Source organism: Stomoxys calcitrans, chromosome 1, assembly GCF_963082655.1.
Source record: "Stomoxys calcitrans chromosome 1, idStoCalc2.1, whole genome shotgun sequence".
Lineage (NCBI taxonomy): Eukaryota > Metazoa > Arthropoda > Insecta > Diptera > Muscidae > Stomoxys > Stomoxys calcitrans.
The window spans coordinates 260,783,121-260,804,187 of NC_081552.1; the positions used below are offsets into that span (position 1 = coordinate 260,783,121).

The 21,067-nt window shown below is 41.3% G+C and overlaps 1 protein-coding gene across 1 annotated transcript in view; it reads right to left on the reverse strand.

Annotated features, from left to right (window-relative positions):
- The window catches only part of LOC106094546 (cubilin homolog), a 32,161-nt gene that overhangs the window by 9,108 nt on the left and 1,986 nt on the right, over positions 1 to 21,067 (reverse strand). The window contains exons 3-16 of the mRNA XM_059369308.1: positions 19,162 to 19,564; positions 18,820 to 19,056; positions 18,018 to 18,767; positions 17,626 to 17,952; positions 17,387 to 17,561; positions 17,097 to 17,329; positions 16,681 to 17,036; positions 16,503 to 16,618; positions 12,023 to 12,203; positions 10,348 to 11,969; positions 10,205 to 10,287; positions 5,402 to 5,891; positions 5,177 to 5,334; positions 3,031 to 4,820 (exon numbers count right to left, since the gene is read on the reverse strand). Coding sequence (XP_059225291.1) covers positions 3,031 to 4,820; positions 5,177 to 5,334; positions 5,402 to 5,891; positions 10,205 to 10,287; positions 10,348 to 11,969; positions 12,023 to 12,203; positions 16,503 to 16,618; positions 16,681 to 17,036; positions 17,097 to 17,329; positions 17,387 to 17,561; positions 17,626 to 17,952; positions 18,018 to 18,767; positions 18,820 to 19,056; positions 19,162 to 19,564 — 6,921 coding nt within the window. The remainder of the gene's footprint in view (positions 1 to 3,030; positions 4,821 to 5,176; positions 5,335 to 5,401; positions 5,892 to 10,204; positions 10,288 to 10,347; positions 11,970 to 12,022; positions 12,204 to 16,502; positions 16,619 to 16,680; positions 17,037 to 17,096; positions 17,330 to 17,386; positions 17,562 to 17,625; positions 17,953 to 18,017; positions 18,768 to 18,819; positions 19,057 to 19,161; positions 19,565 to 21,067) is intronic.

Here is a 21,067-nt window from a genome sequence, read left to right on the forward strand (position 1 = left end):
TCAGACTGGCAACTAATTGAATCACATTTTTTCTATCAAATTTGCCCAAAAACATGTCCATCCATTGTATTCACATTGCAAATGCAAATTTGCCCATGAACATTCCACTTAGAAACAGGGGCAAACTTCTCACATATCAATGAGTGCAGTCCGACTCACGTTTAAGCTCAATGATAAGGGGCCTCCCTTTTCTAGCCGAGTCCGAACTGCGTGCCGCAGTGTGACACCTCTTTGGAGAAAAGTTTTACATGGCATAGTACCTCACAAATGTTGCCAGCATTAGGAGAGGAAAACCAACGCTGAACATTTCTTTCTAATGGTCTTGCCAGGATTCGAACCCAGGCGTTCAGCGTCTTAGGCGGACATGCTTACCTCTGCGCTACAGTGGCCTTGCAAAACAGTGTCAAATAATGATCAACAAGTAAGAGCGTGCTAAGTTCGGCCGGGCCGAAACCAATATACCCTCCACTATGGATCGCATTTGTCGAGTTCTTTGCGCGTCAACTCTTTTTAGGCAAACCAAGAATAATGTATAAGAAGTTTAATGCTATTGGAGCAATATTAAATTATAGTCCGATTCGGAGCATAAATGAATTGAATGTTGAAGCTCATAGTAGAAGTCATTGTGTAATATTTCAGTTCATTCGGATAAGAATTGCTCCTTGTAGGGGCTGAAGAAGCAAAATCGGGAGATCGATGTCTATGGGAGCGATATCAAGCTATAGATCGATTCCGACCATATTGCACACGTATGTTGAGGGCACTGGGAGCGGCTGTTGTACAAAATGTGTGCTAAATCGGATGACAATTACCCTCTCTAGAAGCTCAAGAAGTCAAGGACCCAGATTGGTTTAAATGGCAGCTATATCAGGTTATGGACCGATTTTCGCCATACTCATCACAGTTTTTAGAAGTCGTTACAAAACACCTCATACAAAATTTCAGCCAAATCGAATGTGAATTGCGCACTCTAGCGGCTCAAAAAGTCAAGATCCAAGTTCGTTTTATATGGCACCTATACCAGGTTATAGACCGATTTGGACCATACTCCGCACAAAAGTTGGAAGCTGATACCAAAACACCAGGTGCAAAATTACAACCAAATCGGATAAGAATTGCGCCTTCTAAATGCTCAAGAAGTCAAGACCCAAGATCGGTTTATATGGCAGCTATATCAGGTTATGAACCGGATTGACACATGCTTAACACACTGGTTGAAAGTGATATCAAAACACTACGTGCAAAATTTCAGTTCAATCGGACGAGTTTTTCGGCGACATCGGGCAATGAATGAGTCTTTTATGGGTCCAAAAGTTTAAATCGAGAGATCGGTCTATATGGCAGTTATATTCAAATCTAAACCGATCTGGGCCAAACTGAAGAAGGATGTCGAGGGGCCCAACACAACTCACTGTCTTAAATTTCAGCGACATCAGACAATAAAAGCGCCTTTTATGGGCCCAAAAATTAAATCGGGCCCATAAAAGGCAGCTATATCCAAATCTGGACCGATCTGGGCCAATTCGAAGAAGGACGTCGAAAAACCTAACTTAACTCACAGTCTCAAATTTCAGCGACATCGGACAATAAATGCGCCTTTTATGACCCCAAAACCTAGAACCGAGAGATCGGTCTATATGGCAGCTATATCCGAATCTAGACCTATATGTGACGTATTGCAGAAGTATGTCGAGGGGCTTAATTTAACTCACTGTCTCAAATTTCGGCAAAATCGGACAGTAAATGCGCCTTTTATGGGCCGAAAACCTAAAATCGAGAGATCATTCTACAATATATGGCAGCTATGTCCAAATCTCGACCGATCTGTGCCATATTGCAGAAGTCTGTCAAGGGGCATAACCTAACTCACTGTACCAAATTTCGGTGACATCGGATATTAAATGCGCCTTTTATGGCCCAAAATCTAAAATCGAGAGATCGGTCTATATGGCAGCTATATCCACATCTGGACCGATATAGCTTCCATATGGACCGATCTCCCGATAAAAGTTCTAAAGCCCATAAAAGCTTTATTTATTACCCAATTTTGCTGAAATTCGGAACACTGGATTATGTTCCGACATCTGACCCAAATATGGATTAGATCGGTCCATATTTAGATATAGCTGCCATATAGACCGATCTCCCGATAAAGGGTCTGAAGCCCATAAAAACTTAATTATTTACCCGATTTCGCTGATATTTAAAATAGTGGGTTATTTCAAGCCTCCTGACATTAGACCTAAATAGTGTTTAGATTGGGCTATATTAAGATACAGTTTCCATATAGACCGATCTCCCGATAAAAGGGTCTAAGGACTATAAAAGCTTTATTTTTTAACCGATTTCGCTGAAATTTGGAACAGTAGATTATGTTAAGCCTCCCGACATCTGACCTAAATGTGGATTATATCGGGTCATATTTAGATATAGCTGACATAGAGACCGATCTCCCAACATGGGACCCAAATATAGTTTGTTTCGGACAATATTTAGATATAGTTTCCTTTCAGAGCGATCTGCCGATAAAGGGTCTGAAGCCCATAAAAGCTTTATTTTTTATCCGATTTCGCCCGTTCGGCCCGTCCTTACTTGTTTTATTTACTCTTCTTCTAGGCGCCCTGGTAGCCAAGTTTTTAGCATGCTCGTTTTGTCAGTGCGGGGGTCATGGGTTCGATTCCAACCAGAGGTCAGAGGTCTGTTGCTACTGTGGTATCACAATGGACTAAATTTGTCCAAGTGAGTATGTAAAGGACTGCCACTCTTAACTAACCCAACCTGTTCTTCTTCTTTTACAAACTCCGTCATAACTAGAGTAGCAGGCATTTTCAGCAAACAACAGGCTTTTCAGCAGTCAGCTTGATGTTCCGAAATAGCAAATATTTAGCTAAAATAGCAGAACGATTGCTGTAATAGCAACAAAAGTAACCACTTACAGTTGGCAGACAGTGTTTGCTATTATCGGCAGAGTTTTTTTTTGTCTGTGAATGTAAGCTTACAAAAATTATCGATACTCGGGTTTCTACTTACACGGTTGTATTTTGTTCCTTTAATTCGTCCATATTGAGCATTTCCAAACGAACTCTCAAACCCTTTGGAACCGTAACTCTCCACTGCTTGTAAATATTGAATTGTGTTCTCTTGGGGAATTTCATCATCAGTAGGCCAGATTCGCCTACCACATTCTGGTGATTGGAATCAATAGAGCTGAGGTATGCTATGCGAAAGCCGCGATATTTTGCGTTCTTGGCAAATGTGTGGAATCTTAGAATGACTTTGTTTGTATTCATCTCCAAGTTGGTTGAGTTTGTGAAGTTGCCAAAAATAAACTTGGTTGGTGGAACTTCTTCGTCATCTTCTGCCATCAAAGGTATTATTTCCAAGTAGTCACTTCTTTGGGGATTTTTGCTATCGTATGGCAAGTGAATATCTTCAACGACTAAGCGTATTTGCAAATGGAATGGCAGGGATATGGCATAATCACATTGGGAATATGAAGGATAGGAGCCAGGTATGGGATAGCCGGGTGATTTGACCACATCTCTCATACTGGAATACGAAGCACCACATTTATCGATGGATATGATGGCTTTAAATAGCCCTCGCGGTTCATTGATGTCCGTTAAGTAATGCATTTTTAGAATATTTTGGGTAGTCCTGATCGTGGGCGGTTTGTGGCAGTACTTTCCCAAACTTCTGGCCAACAAGGTTGAACCATCGAAAAGTTCAATGTATTCTTGCTTACAAAACCGGGCATTAAAACTGAAACGATCCTCGAACTCAACTTTGATAATCTCTCCTGGTGGCGCCTTAAACGTCCATTCACATTCGGTGTGCGGTTGGGGAGTATTGGGATAATTGGGTGATGTCATGTTGATCGTGGAGACTTCGGGTATCAAGCGGTATTCTTCATTGCATTCGGAAAATGTGCCATAGCTTAGGTTCCATCGCTCAGGCAACAAAGGTTTGGGCAGGCTGAGTACATATCTGATTGTCAAATAGTTGGTGCTGGATACTCTCAAAAGTCTGGTCTGATTCTGGGGATTGCATACCTTTCCTGGTGGCAAAAGGCGGGCATGTTCATCGAGGCCATCATAAATCAGAGCATATTCTTGGCAAGTGTTTTGGTTGGCGGCTTCCAGGGCTGCGAAATCTAATTGCAAAAATATGCGCTTGCCAGGTTTAACAGCAATTTGCCACCTGCAATCCGTTTCCAGAGCCAGTTTGTTTCCCTGAATAAAGCCCACGGACTGGGTCAAATTCGATCCACATTCCGAGGAAATTAAAGCTCTGAATCCAGTGCCATTAAGAGTTTGATCTGTTACAAAATCCACTTTCAGATGTGGAGTTCCATGAACTGTACGGTAAGGTTGTAGAGGCGTAGAAGTGCCATTGCACAATTTTTCTCCGGCATGCCAGCGCGCCATGTCCGAGGATGTTGAGATACTCATATAATCCGCTGCACATCCATCCATTATCTCCAACTTGACCTCATACACCTTACACACAATATGATGGGTCACATTGGCCGGGTGAAAGATCCAGTCGCAGCGAAGATCATTTTCGTAGCCATTTGGATAGTTTGGTGAATTGAGTAGAAATCCACTCTTGTCCTTCAACGTCTGTTCCGAGTGACAAGTGGAATTGCTTGTAACGTTCGTGTCAACTGGCGTGGTATCGACTGCAGTCCATTTCACAAGGAATTGATGGGCGTGCTCGTTGTCTGTCTTCAATAGTATGGCATTGGTACTGGACACAAAGACCCAAGGGGCAATTTCAATGGAGATAGGCAAAGCTTCTTCAGTAAAGCCATCATAGAGCTGAAATGCGATGGAAAATTTAAAAAAAAAATATATTGTACGTATCGAAGTAAGGAAATATCTGAACGACTTATGAGAAATACCCTTTCAAGGCCGTTATATCAATAAGACTGTTAATATATCGTCATGACAATTCATGGCACTGCGAATAGATATACGGCTATGGATATTAGTAGTGGTAATCCTGATTCACCACATTAACTTGTTATAAGCTTGACTAGAATAGTATTCAATGATCATAGTGCATTCGCTGAAGCCTCCTCCAAAAAATCTCACAATATGGCTGTTATCGTACATGAAGCAATGTGGGCTTAACTTCGTAAAATGTTCTGTACGGAACGTTATATGCAACTTACAAGTAATCCTTCACTGTAATGATCAAACTCCAGTTTGATAAATTTTCCCTTTTCCACTACAACGCGCCAAACAAAAGGCTCATCTTCATTGCTTAACATAGCTGTTGAGGGGGATTCTATTAGACCTCTGGTTTCGTTCACAATTTCGTTAAGGTGAGCTAAAATGGGGAAAGTCCAAATGTGTTGAGACTCAAATTCTAAACATAAACACCAAAAATGACTCACCATAACTCCATTTCAATTTAAAACCTTTGCCAATACTACCTTCCGAACTACGGAAGCGTATCCAATAGGAATCCAATGGCTTAAGGTCGTCTTCTGGTATTTGATTACCACAATAGAGACCCAATAATTTGCTGTGTATTTCTTTCCTTATCTCCAAGAAATCTTCATTGCATTCCTCACTTCTGGCGATATCCATTTCTTCGAATTGTAGTTGAAGGCTATTACCCCTGGGGGCTATTAAAGTCCAAGAGCAATCTGTGTTGGGGCGATACAACGACGGCCAGTTCGGTGAAGCCAATGATCCACGAGGTGATGATATAATGCCTCCGCAAAAGTGGTCCGTTGTAAAATATGTGGCATGGAAATTAACATTGTTGCTAAATACATCCAATTTGGAAGCTTCAAACATAACACTGGGTTGATAGTCCTCACAGAAGAGTTTGGTGTAATTGGCGGAGGCTACATCACTGCCAAAATAGTTAACCTTAAACTGGAGAAAAACAATAAAAAATGGGAACGAAATCTTCTCTAAATAATCTTCTTATATAAAACAAGTAAAGAGGCGTTAAGTTCGGCCGGGCGGAACTTTGGATACCCACCATCTCGGGTATATACATAAACCACCTTTCATGAAAATCCAGTGAAAAATGCATACCTTAGTCCCTTCGAAATATGTTCCGATTTGGACCAAATGCTAATGAGTACAGTAGCTATATCTAAAAATAAACCGATCTGAACCATATACCACACGGATGTCGAACAGCCTAACATAAGTCACTGTGTCAAATCTCAGTGAAATCGGATTTTAAATGCGACTTTTACGGGTCAAGACTTTATATCGAGATATCGGTCTCTACATGGCAGCTATATCCAACTCTGGACCGATTTGAGCTAGGTTGCAGAAAAATGTCGAAAAGCCTAACACAAAGAACTGTCCCGAATTTCGGTGAAATCGGACAATAACTGCTCCTTTTATGGCCTCAAAACCCAAAACCGAGATATCGGTCTATATGGCACCTATAGCCATATCTAGACCGATCTGTGCGATATTGCAGAAAAATGTCAAGGGGCTTAACTTAACTCACTGTCCCAAATTTCAGCAAAATCGGATAATGAATGTGGCTTTTATGGGCCTAAGACCCTACATCGGTGGATCGGTCTATATGGCAGGCATATCCAAATCTGAACCGATCTGGGCCAAATTGAAGAAGTATGTCAAGGGGCCTAGGACAACTCACTGTCCCAAATTTGAGCAAAATCGCATAATAATAGAGGCTTTTATGGGCCTAAGATCCTAAATCGGAGGATCGGTCTATATGGCAGCTACAACCAAATCTGGACCGATGTGGGCCAAATTGAAGAAGGACATCGAAAAATCTAACCTAACTTACTGTCCCAAATTTCGACGATATCGGACAATAAGTGCGCCCTTTATGGGCCCAAAACCTTAAATCGAGAGATCGGTCTATATGGCAGCTATATCCAAATCTGAACCGATCAAGGTCAAATTAAAGTAAGATGTCGAAGGGCCTAAGACAACTCACTGTCCCAAATTTCATCACAATCGGATAATAGATGAGGCTTTTATGGGCCTAAGACCCTAAATCGGAGGATCGGTCTATATGGCAGCTATAATCAAATCTGGACCGATCTGAGCCAAATTAAAAAAAAAAGATGTCGAAGGGCCGAAAACAACTCACTGTCCCAAATTTCAGCAAAATCGCATGATAATAGAGGCTTTAATGGGCCCAAAACCTTAAATCGAGAGATCGGTCTATATGACAGCTATATCCAAATCTGAACCGATCCAGGCCAAATTGAAGAAAGATGTCGAACGGCCTAAGACAACTCAGTGTCCCAAATTTCAGTGAAATCGGATTATAAATGTGGCTTTTATGGGCGTACGACCCTAAAGAGTAGGACCGGTCTATATGGCAGCTATATCCAAATCTGGACCGATTTAGGCCAAATTCAAGAAGGATGTCGAAGGGTCTAGCACAATTCACTGTCCCAAATTTAAGCAAAATCGGATAATAAATGTGGTTTTTATGGCCCCAAAACCTTAAATCGAGAGATCGGTCTATGTGGCAGCTATATTCAATTCTGGACCGATCTGGGCTAAATTCACGAAGGATGTCGAAGGGCCTAACACAACTCACTGTCCCAAATTTCACCAAAATCGGATAATAAATGTGGCTTTCGTGAGCCGCAGACCCTAAATCGGCGGATCGGGTCCCTTCCCCTTACACAAATTTTCAGAAACGCCAGATCTCGGGGATGGGTGGTGGGATTTAAGCGAAATGTTGTATGCTCTCTTACATTAACTTAATTAAGCGAAATTTTTTATGCTCTCTTATAGTAACTTAATAACAAAAATTTGGTATACAATTTCGGGTGGGGTACCTAGGGGGGCCGCTCCACCCCCAAAACCTACCAAACATATATTTAGACCAATCACGACAATATGGGACTCAAATGAAAGGTATTTACGATAAAAAAACGTATCTGATATAAAATTGTCGGACCAAGTGTTAGGAGGACCACCCCAAGCCCCAAAACACCCCTAAATCGGACATATTTACCGATCATGGCAATGTAGGACTCACATGAAAGGTATTTGCTAGTAGAATACGGATCTAATATCCACGTTTCTGGGGGTCCACCCCTTTCCCAAAACTCCCCCCCAAACAGGACTAATTTACTGACCATGGGAGTATGGGGCTTAAAAAAAGGTATTTGAGTGTAGTATTAGAATCTGATTTCCAAATCGGGGACCAAGTGTATGGGGGGCCGCCTCTCCCCAAAAACATTCCCCAAAGGGAACAAATTTACGACTATAGCAATATGGGGCTCAAATGAAAGGCATCTGGGTGTAAGGCACGAATCTGATATCAATATTCCGAAAATGCGTCTATACGTCATAATACCACCAAATAGAAAGTATTTGTTAACTATTGCAATATGAGGCTCAAATAAGAGGGTTTCTAGAACACGAATCCGACATATATTTTCAAGGCCAACTCACTGAGCAGCCGCCCATCCTCCAAAACACCCCCCAAGCCGGTCATGTTTGCCGACTATGGAAATATGGGGCTCAAATTAAAGGTATGTGGGAGTAGACCATGTATCTGATATCACCATTAGGGACCAACTGTCTAGGGGACGTCCTACCACCACAACAAGCCCCAAATAGGACGTTTTTGCTCACCAAGACAATTTGGGTCTTAAAGAGTGTGGAACTATATATTCATAGTTTTTAGGGCCAATACCCCAATTCGGACATATTTGCTGACTTTTGCAATGAGGACATTAAATGAGATTAGAAAACGAATTTGATATCCAATTTTGAGGCCAATGGCAATATGGGGTTCAAATAAATGATGTATAGATATATGAGAAGAGAGCACGTTGCTGATATATTTGCCGGGCTTAGTGTTTGGGGGACCACTCCAATCCTCAAAACACCCCTAAATCGGGCATATTTACCGACCATGTCAATGTGGAGCTTAAATGAAAGGTATGTGGAGGTAGAGCAAGAGTTGCTACCCACTTTCGGCACCAATTTTTTGGAAGTCTACCCCTTTCCCAAAATATTCCACAAACAGCAATTTTTTACTGACCATCGCAGTATGGGACTCAAATAAAGGTATATGGGAGTAGAAAACGAATTTGATATCCAAATGTAGGACCATGTATTTAGGGCATCACCTCTTCCCCAAAACACCCCCAAAGGGTAAAAATTTTTCGACCATGTCAATATGTGGCTCAAATGAAAGGTATTTGAGATTAGAAAACGAATTTAATAACCTATTTTGGGGCCATGTGTTTAGGGGACGCCTCATACTGTAAAGTCCTCTTAAGCAAATGGCAATATGGGGTTTAAATAAATGATATTTTAGAGAAGAGCACGATGCTGATATTTTTTCAGGGCCAAGTATCTGGGGGACCATCTCTTCCCCTAAATCAGCTATCATGAGAATATCGGGCTGAAATGAAGTATTTTAAGAATGGAGTACATCTTACATCCCAACCTAAATTCGTAGACCAATATGATCTCCATATGACCTTCATATGGGATTCAGATACAGCCACTTATATTGTTAAACTGTTAGTCAAGTTAGCATGGTATTTCACTTAAAGCTCTTTAATTGTCGAAAATAAATATTCCAAGGAAACTTTTGCTCCATATAAACTAAAAGAAGGCGCAGCGAAGCCGGCCCGGGTCAGCTAGTGGATTATAAACAGCCACTGAGACACACATCTTCATTTGCCTCCTGGTATCACTCAAGAACTTCCTTAATTCCTTAATAAGAGAGACACACATCTCCATTTTAACACAACAACAACATTCCATCTCTCGGGTTCAGAAAAGTGGAACAACAACAGTAGAAAGGTAATGTCGCATAAGTGCTTCATACCTATCTATGATGCTGAGGACGCATGTGCGCTGTGTGTTGTTTACGATAACTATGACCCTTTTTATCATGTCAAACAGCTTGTGCTATAAACAACAACAAAAGGATAACATCAGTGTGTGCAGAGTGTTCCCATTTTCTTTCTCATTTTAACAATAACTAACAAATTAAGGGGCAGTCCTTTTCAGCAAAAAACAATTTTTTCAGCAGTTGGCCTGCTGTTCTGAAATAGCAGAACTACTGCTGCAATAGCAGAACTGCAGCAAGAATAACAGTCAGCAGACAGTGCTTGCTATTTTCAGCAAAATTTTTCTATAAGTGTAAAGAAAACCTTATTCAGCCAGTTTAAGCTTTTTAATTTTTTTTTTTCTTATTTATGAATACCTACCCCTAATCCACACTCGGCTTTCCCTTTGACATTTGTACCACAATAACAATCGAATTGCACAATGTTTATAACTATCAAAGTTCCTGAAAAGAAAATTAAACAAAATATTTAGCAATTGCTTCAAAATTTCTTCAAACTGTTACCCTCCGGCTCATTGAATGTCCATTTGCAGTTTTCGGCTGAATTTGCTGTAATTACTCCGGAATCTTTTGCAATAGTACCACCACACTGCTTGGCAAAGGCCAGAGCGAACCGGACACCATCGGAAGCGGATTTGCTTACAAATTCAACTGTCAGCGTATTGGTGGGAATCAGGAGACTGTTTTGATATGAGGCCGAAAGGCATCGAAACTCAGTTGTGTTTTGTGAACGATATGAAATTTTCAGATAATTATCTGTGCAGTTATCAGTTAACGCGTTGTCTATGCTTTTGATGGATAATTGAATGTTATCGCTCAAGGGCACAGAAATCTCCCACACACAGTTGTAATCTTGTTTGGTTAGGTGAGGGAAATTGGGTGATGTTATGGTGCCAGAACTGGCTAGGAATTTGCCACCACACTGGGCTGCTTCGGTGCGATAAATGGCTTTGAAATATTTATTGCTTCCGGAGTTACTGGAGCGGTAGTGTAGGTACAGCCGATTCGAGTTCGATGTCACTGTCAGGGGACCCGTCTTACGCGAAGAACACTGTTCTAGCAGGGGTAAAAGAGATTTTTTCGATTCCCTTATGATCAAAGCATCGGCATCACAATTTTCTGTTTCTGTGTCGGTTTGGAACTCAAGGACATTAAGAATGATTTTCTCCCCCGCAGTCACTTCAACGTAGTACTCGCAGTCCACATCTAAGCTATGGGGATAGTTGGGTGATGTAATGACCTTTACTCTCTCGGTGAAGACTTGACCACATCCCTGGCGAGAGTAGTCAGCGCGAAAACCATTCTTGCTATTCGAATAGTCGGTGACGAACAATAGCCTTATGTGATTACCCTGAGAAGTTATGGGCTGAGACTGATGTGTGCACAGTCTTTGTTTGGTGAGAACATCCGAGTCTTGCATATCCCAAACTTCAATATAATCATGTTCACATGGCATGCTGTCAGTCTCCAAGCTGATGTGGGAAAATGCTAATTGGATTCTATTCTTGGAACCAGCTGCAATATCCCATTTACAATTAAGCAGTTCGGGATAGGGTCCGGGGAAGTTGGGTGACTCAATGATGCCCACAACATGATCCAATACCATATTGCAATTGGTCTCGTAGTCCAATATGAACTCGGCCTCATCCATGGAATCCTTGGAAGCCTTATACATGATTAGCATTTGGTTAGAGGTGGAGGTCAGTGTCATTTGTCCCTTTCTCTGCACCGACAAGCAATCGAAATTCAACATAGGACTGGATGTCGAAGAACCATCATAAATTCGCAAATGATTGTTGCTGCAAAATTGGAATTCATCTATGGAGGTTTTAATGTTCAGCAATATCGAGGATCCTTGGCCCACTTGTATCAGCCAATCACAAATAGGACTAAATTCTGTAGTTATTGAGTCCCAAACTGGTGAATGTATGGAGCCTTTGTAGGAAGTCAACTTGCCGCCACATCCCGTCTCAGTTTGTTCCCAATTTAAGTGGAAACCTCGGCCCTGAACTGAGTCATCCGAGGTGAGTCTCAAAAATAGGCTATTGGCCAACGAGGTTATTCTCGAGGGAATGCGATCTCCACAATATCGGCCTATTAAAGGCGAGGATGGATATTTTCCATTCCTTGTGAAAAAAGTAAATAAGTAATAATTTTTTTTTCAAAGATATGTACGCACCTTATCTCTAGGAAATCTCCTGTGCAATCCTGCTCCAAAGTGAAATTTTGAATCCTTAACTCAATTTTAAAGCCCAGAGGTGCCGTTATAATCCAAGAACAATTTACATTTGCTGCATAAGGCAAGGGCCAATTGGGAGACTTGATGGTGCCGTATAAGAAAGAAAATTCTCTGACACAGTCTGAAAAGTAAAAAACACACAAACAAAAGAGCAAATTGCATTTAAGTGCAGACATCAGTGAGAAACTTTTGAAGAAATTTGGATTACTTAAATGTACACCAAGAATTTATGAACGTAGGCATACATTTTCCTTCAAAATTGCTTTATAAAAGTTATTTTTATTAAAATTTATCTTGTCATAATTTTTTTTTTACTCCTACAACATATCGTTATTAGCAAACATTGTGTGCTGATTTAAAATTAACAAGTCACAGTGTGCCAAGTTCGGCCGGGCCGAATCTTATATACCCTCCACCGCATTTGTCGAATTCTTTTCCCGGTGTCTCTTTTTATGGGCAAATAAAGGAAAGGAAAGGATAAAAGAAAAGAATTGCTATGCTATTGCAGCTATATCAAGTTATGGGCCATAATGGAATGGGTGTTGAAGACCACAGTAGAAGTCATTGTGTGAAATTTCAGCCAAATCGAATGAGGATTTCGCCTTTAGGGGCTCAAAAAGTAAAATAGGGAGATCGTTTTATATGGGAGCTGTATTAGGTTATATACCGATTCAGAACCATGTTTGACACGTATGTTGAGGGTCATAAGAGAAGCCGTTGTACAAAATTTCACCCAAAGCAGATATTGATTGCGCCCTCTAGAGGGTAAAGAAGTCAAGAACCCAGATCGGTTTATATGACAGCTATATCAGGTTATAGACCGATTTCAACCATACTTAACACAGTTGTTTAAAATCATAAAAGAACACCTCATGCAAAATTTCACCCAAATCAGATAATAATTGCGCCCTCTTGTGGCTCAAGAAGTCAAGACCCCAGATCGTTTTATATGGCAGCTATATCAGGTTATGGGCCGATTTCAACCATACTTAACACGGTTGTTGAATGTCATAACAAAACACCTCATGCAAAATTTCATCTAAATCGGGTAAGAATTGCGCCCTCTAGTGGCTTAAGATGTCAAGACCCCAGATGGGTTTATATGGCAGCTATATCAGGTTATGGACCGATTTCAACCATACTTGACACGGTTGTTGAATGTCGTAACAAAACACTTCATGCAAAATTTGCAGCTAAATCGGATAAGAATTGCGCCCTCTAGTGGCTCAAAGAGTCAAGACCCCAGATCGGATTATATGGCAGCTATATGAGGTTATAGACCGATTTGAACCATACTACCCACAGTTGTTGAATGTCATAACAAAACACCTCATGGAAAATGTCAGCCAAATCGAATAATAATTGCGCCCTCTAGAGGCTCAAGATGTCAAGACCCCAGATGGGTTTATATGACAGCTATATCAGGTTATGGACCGATTTCAACCATACTACGCACAGTTGTTAGAAGTCATGACAAAACAAGTCGTGCAAAATGTCAGCCAAATCGGATAAGAATTGCGCCCTCTAGTGGCTCAAGAAGTCAAGACCCCAGATCGGTTTATATGGCAGCTATATCAGTTTATGGGCCGATTTCAACCATACTTAACACGGTTGTTGAATGTCATAACAAAACACCTCATGCAAAATTTCATCTAAATCGGATAAGAATTACGCCCTCTAGAGGCTCAAGATGTCAAGACCCCAGATGGGTTTATATGACAGCTACATCAGGTTATAGACCAATTTTAACTATACTTAACACAGTTGCTGAATGTCATAACAAAACACCTCATGCAAAATTTCAGGAATTACGCCCTATAGAGGCTCAAGATGTCAAGACCCCAAATGGGTTTATATGGGACCTATCTGAACTATTCTTAGCACAGTTGTTGATTTTCGCTTGAAGACGCTTGAAATTTTGCACAAATACTTCCTAGCTATAGGTGTAGGTCGATTGGGATTATAAATGGGCCATATCGGTCCATGTTTTGATATAACTGCTATATAAAGCGATCAGTGGACTTTTTTTCTGTCAGCCAACACGCCGGGGATGTCCCCTATGAATGCAGTGCATTGCGTTGGCGAGAGGAAATTAGGAATTGGAGGGAGGGAAAAGGATGTAATGCTTATTGACATTTGTCTTAAATCTTTGAATGTCAAAGTGGGTGGGAAAAACATTAGCCGGAAGTCGATTTCACATACGAACGGTTCCGGCGAAATAAGAATTCTCTCTATAATGCATTATGCGGTCTGCTGGCCAATCAAATACAAACGGGTGTGAGTTCCTGGAATGGCTAGTATCCCTGACATACATCCTTACATCAGGAATAAGAAGACGAATATCAGATGAACACACACCATGAAAGTATCGATGGAACAGCGCCAAACAATCCACATGGCGACGATGATGAAGGGAGGCAATAGAGTTGGATACCCCACTGTCCCCAATCAAAGCCATCGCTCTCCTCTGTACACGGTCCACTAGCTCCAGACATGATTTTGAAGCTCCAGCCCATACATATGAGTTGTACTCAATTTTCTGCCTTATGAAAGTGGTGTGGATGTTAAGATGATCAGACGGAGTGAAGTAATTCTTACACCGTTTAAGGAAGCCTAAACACTTGAATGCTTCCTCCGACACTTCGAATACATGTGTAGCCCAACGGATATTACTTTGTTGTTTCATGCCCAGAACATCAAGAGCTTCTGATTGCTCAACATCTACAGACAGAGATGATAGACAAAGATGATCGTAATGGATCAGCGAATCGTTTGTGTGATAACAAGCAGCACTGAGTCTTCCGAGCATTAAAATCTACTCGATTCATTCGACCCCACTCAGAAATGGCCAGCAAATCCTGGCAGAGTGTATCGTCCATAACCAACTTTTGTCATCTGATTTAGCCGTTATAGTCTTAACTGGAATAAATGTCTTTATTCCATTTAAAATTATCTTCTCAATCATTTCAGCAGTAGCATTTATATCGTCATCTAGAAATCAAAGTTTCCAATTAAAATGATGAAAGAGTTCCAATGTTCTTTTTCGTATAAAAATATTGATCGCTTCGGGGCTGGGGAGGAAGCAGTACGAAGAGCAGAGTACGAAAAAGATGTTGAAACCATGCAGTGATCGGAGTTACCAAGAGGTGCAAGAGTATTAACTTTTCATACTTTTCAGGGTGTGAAGTTAAAACAAGCTCAAGAGTATTATTTTTGTGCCCTTGAACACATGCGATATGTGTCGGTTCGTTAACCAGTTGCCCCAAACCATTGTGCGCAGCGAAAAGCTCAACGTATTGGCCCTCAGGAGTCGTATGACTCGAATGGGAAAGCCAGGAGCGAGTTGTGGACATTGAAATGCCCAGCGACAACGATTTCACTGCCCGGAAAATCCTCCAAAATATTTGTAATGGAATCAGAAAGGGGCGTCAAAGGCGTTGATGGAAGCCTCCCTTTCTGAGTTTGGACTTCTATATAAAAATCCGAAGTGCTGTATATGTGATCCAATCTCGAATTTAACCCAAAGCGAATTAAATTCAGGATCCTGTGAGTCCAGGTGCTGTCGTCTTTGGAACACGTCGTCATTACGTACAAATACCAGTGATGTGAAAATCCTGTGGATCTGCATTCTCCCGCACCTGAGTCTCACAAAGAGCTAGAATGTAAGGATGGTGAAAATGAATATGTTCATGCACTGCAAAGAAATTCGCCCTCAACCCTCGTATATTGGCCGAATGTATTTTGAAATCACCCAACATTTGAATAACCAGAAAAAAAGAGAACAAAAGCAAACACTAATGTGTAATAAAGAAGACAAACTCGTTCTCTCCTCACCTTAGTGTTAGTGTTATACCTTAAGCAGTGGGAGCTTAGTGTTATACCTTAAGCAGTGGGAGCTTAGTGTTATACCTTAAGCAGTGGGAGCTTAGTGTTATACCTTAAGCAGTGGGAGCTTAGTGTTATACCTTAAGCAGTGGGAGCATAGCAACGAGAGAACTAGAGTGTAGACTTCATTACACGAAGAGGGAATGGGAGGGGGGGATGAGCAACGAAACACAAGACACACAGGAGACATAAAAACCCTTTGTGTGGAGAATTCATTCGTTTCGGCTTGTCATCTCAGTGAGAGCAGAGAGGCAGCAGCACGGCACTGTTGATTTGTTGTTTTTGGATCGATTGCAGTGTGCAGTAACTATGTTGATGTTGGTGATTGTTGTAATTGGATTAGGATGTTATGGGTATGTTTCGTTTTTCTTATGTTATTCGGTCGACAAATGCAATCCATGGTGGAGGGTATATAAGATTCGGCCCGGCCGAACTTAGCACGCTTTTACTTGTTTTTTTCTAATTTCTTTTTTAGAGGAATATTTAGTCAAAAATTCATAAAAATATACATTTAGCAAAGATTAAGCTCCCCTACCTGCATTGGCTGAAATAAATTTGTACTGTCCCATAAACAGACAGGTATTGGAATGCATCAAAAGCCTTATGGTATTGAATGGAAAGGTCTCTTTGACAAATATCTCCTTTGTGATGCTATAAAGAGAAGTAAACAGCTAGTAGAAGATTTGGGGAGCATTGCTCAAAGACAAACTCACTTTTTCAGCAAATAATCCTGTTCGCCTGGGATTATGCCATATATCGTGGCCCGGTTCTCAGCGCCGCTTAAGCCCAAAAAATTGAAGGAAAGCTCTACGTTTTTTCCAGGGGGAGCCTCAAAAATGTAAGTGCAAGCTTTGGGGAACACATCAAATCCCTTTTCGAAGGATCCTTCATTGTCTATAAATACACCACCACAGTTGTTCTCCTCAAAAGAGTATTGCAGACGTAGGCCTCGAGCGTTATGCGGATTTGTGCCAGCATGGAATACAATGGTCATTTTGTTGTATTCAGAAAGGAGTTGCATGGGAGCGCCTTTGTAGAAACGTCGTTTATTCGTATCAGACAAGTAGACCTAAAAAGTTTTGAAGAGTTGAAGACACAAGTTGAAGCTTGATAGGAGATTTCATTTTACATCGAAATAGGTAAGGGTTCCATTTTCACTTTGATTGGTTGGTAAATCTTCCTTATTACTATCGTCAGTTGGGTCATTCGAGTTCAATGAGATATCAGTGAAGATGGCGCGCACCAAGTTCTTCAGAGGACCGTATATGTGATAGGTGCAGGTGAGGTGTTCTGCATAAGCACTTGGATAGTTGGGAGTTGTAATGACACCCCCATCAGGACCAAAATATCGAAATTCACACACTGTCGAAAAGAGAAACATTCAAAAGATTGTGTATCAACCAAAGTGACAAATCTTGCCTCTTGAATATTTGACTCTGAAGGGAATTTTTGAATTTTCACCAGACAATCTGTTTATGTAACGTAACAGCAAAAAGTTGGAGGAAGTTGATATGGGCTCAATGTCTCGAATGTCACCAACGCTGCCGCATTTCATAAAAAGTCGTCTATCTTGATCGGTTTTACCATCGAAAATCTGAAAGTTTGTTTTTGTGGTGGTAAGAGTAAGCAAAGGTTTTGCCACATAAAAGGCAGCTCACCTCAAAACTATTCAAATTGCAATTTTCCATTTCCAGCAAATTTAAATCTTTTACTTCCAATTGGATTTGTGTATTCGGTGGTTGTTGTATTAGGTATAGACAAACTGAAGAATCGCCACTGGGACCAACAATGACACCGGAAGCATCTGTAAATATGCCACCACAATGGGGCAAAGATGATTCCACTTCGTAGTGCAGCTGAAATGAACTGTCCACAGCCAGGTTATCGGTATGCAAATGGATTTTGACTTTGTTCGTAGAGGATCTCAGTGGCTCTGGCGAGGCGGATTGACAGAATTCCTTGATAAGCACATCGGCATCGTAGATCTAGAAACCACACGAAAATACAATACATCCTTGAGAGATTCAACTCAGTAGCTCAAATCTTCTACCTTCAATGAATCCCCCTTGCAATCGGCCACCAAACCCGTGTTTATTTCATAGAACCTCAAAATAAAGCGCTGACCATAGGGAGCCGACAGCTGCCATTCGCAGTCTCTGTTTTTGGGCATTTTTCCTGGATATCCAGCAGAGCGTATGATTCCCTCTCCACCCATTGTCACTTCCAAAGTTTCGCCACATATGGGGGCTTGTGATTGCCAAGTCATTTTGAATCCCGATTTCTGTGTGGCATTATCCGAGCGAAACCAAAAGAATAACTGATGTTGGGAGGACAAAATATTGCCACCCAGAGGCAAGGCATTGCCACAAAAACGCCCTATCAATTGGGAGGCCAATGACACACCATCGTGTATTTGCAACCAATCACGATTACATTCCCCATCTTCGAGATCAAAGGAGGTAAAGGTTACATTTAAAATCTGTGTGGTCTGGGTACGTATTAGCCAGGCACATCTCTCCAGGGGTGCATACTCCGTGTAACCATCTGAGGGATAGCTAAGTTCACCTGAGGACCGTCTTTGGATGGTTGCACAAACGCTGCGTATAATTTCGCAATTTTTGCCGGTGGTACCACGTTGGCAGGAACACTTGTATGATTGGTTGGCTAAAGGTTTGCAGGTGCCATCGTTCTTACAAGGATTGGGATGACATCCATCAGCAGTTTCACACAAAGCTCCCGTATAGCCATTCAAGCACAGGCAACTAGTGCCACGACCAGTTGCCAAGCAGGTGCCATTATTCTAAGAATAATGATGATATTAATCCTTGGCATCACTTCTAACCCATGCTTACCTGGCACATGTGTTTCTCACACGAATCGGTAATGGGGCTGGTGTGACACCCTGCTGGTCCAAAGCCATGGCCAAACATACCATGGGGGCAGGTGCAGGTGGCCACATTGGATATGTATTCACATTTAGCTTGGGGATGGCAAATTTTCTCCTCGTCACATGAATTCGAAGGGGCCAGTTCGCACGAGCGGCCATCGCCAATCCATCCAAGGGGACATTTACCACAAAAATGGGAACCCTTGAACGTTGTTAGATGAAAACATCATTGAGCTTAAAACTTATACCCACTAAGGCAATGTTTGCCGACAACTCTGGATTTGTGGCCACAAACTTCTTCACTTACCTCTGTATTTATGCATCGAACTTTGGGCATTAAGTTGCAGCCTCCATTGTTGGAGGCACACTCATCGATATCTATGCAGGTCTTCCCATTACCCGTATAGCCAGGGGGACAAGGGCCACATTTGAAACTGCCAGGTAAATTGATGCATTCATTGTGGCAAGGATTCCTTGATGCTTCACACTCATCTATGTCAACATCACACGCCAGAGTAGGGGTTGAGGTGGAGTTTATCAATGCACTTATATTTCTCGTCCATCCCTGGTTACAGATGCAGGTGAAACCTTGCGCGTTGTTGGCCGGGACACAGATACCGTGTCCACATAATTCTTCGGCTTGTTCTTGTTGGCAGATGGCTTTTCGAATGCGACAATGGGTACCGGAGAATCCATTGGCGCAAGTGCATCTGTAAACAACGAAAAAATTTATATTAAATTGAAATAAGTAAAAAGGCGTTAAGCTCGGCCCGACGAGCTTTGGACCACTTCGGGTACATATGTAAACCACCTTTCGTCAAAATTCGGTGAAAAATGCATGACCCAATAGCAATTATATCGAAATATGTTCCGATTTAGACCAAATACCAATGAGTTCAAGTCATTATTCAATTGTGTAGAACAAAAAAATGATCTTTTTAGTAGCTATATCTAAAAATGAGCCGATCTCAACCATATATCATAGACACGGATGTCGAAAAGCCTAACATAAGTCACTGTGTCAAATTTCAGTGAAATCGGTTTATAAATGCGCCTTTTATGGGGCCAAGACTTCATATCGAGATATCGGTCTATATGTCAGCTTCACCCAAAACTGAACCGATTTAGACCAAGTTGCAGAAAAACATCGAAGAGCCTAACACAACTCACTGTCCCAAATAAATACGCCTTTTGCAAATGCAAATTTGCAAATTTTGCCAGACCCAAGATCGGACTCAAAGCTCGACCTTGGGTCTTGACTTCTTGATCCTCTAGAGTGCGGTATTCTTATCCGATTCGAATGAAATTTTGCACGATGTGTTTTGTTATGATATCCAACAACTGTGCAAAGTATGGTTCAAATCGGTTCATTTCTTGATATAGCTGCCATATAATCCGATCTTGGGTCTTGACTTCTTGAGCTGCTAGAGGGCGCAATTCCTATCCGATTAGAATGAAATTTTGCACGACGTGTTTTGTTATGATATCCAACAATTGCGCTAAGTATGGTTAAAGTCGGTCTATAACCTGATATAGCTGCCATATAAACCGATCTGGGGTCTTGACTTCTTGAGCCTCTAGAGTGCCTAATTCTTATACGATTGGAATGAAATTCTGCACGAGGTGTTTTGTTATGATGTCCAACAACTATGCCAAGTATGGTTCAAATCGGTCCATTTCTTCATTTAGCTGCCATATAAACCGATCTGGGGTCTTGACTTCTTGAGCCTCTAGAGTGCCTAATTCTTATCCGATTGGTATGAAATTTTGCACAACGTGTTTTATTATGATATCCAACAACTGTGCCAAGTGTGGTCCAAATCGGTTCATAACCTGATATAGCTGCCATATAAACCGATCTTGGGTCCTGACTTCTTGAACTTCTAGAGGTCGCAATTCCTATCCGATATGGCTAAAATTTAGCATGACGTATTTTATTCTTACTTCCAACAAACTGTGTCAAATAAGGTTCAAATCGGTTCATAACCTGATATAGCTGCCATAAAAACCGGTCTGGGATCTTGACTTCTTGAGCCTCTAGAGGTCGCAATTATTATTTTTGTACGACGGATCCTCTCACGACCATCGACATTTGTGTTTATTATGGTCTGAATCGGTCTATAGCCCGATACAGCTCTCATATAAATCGATCTCTCTATTTTACTTCTTGAGCCCCCAAAGGGCGCAATTCTTATTCGAATTGGCTGATATTT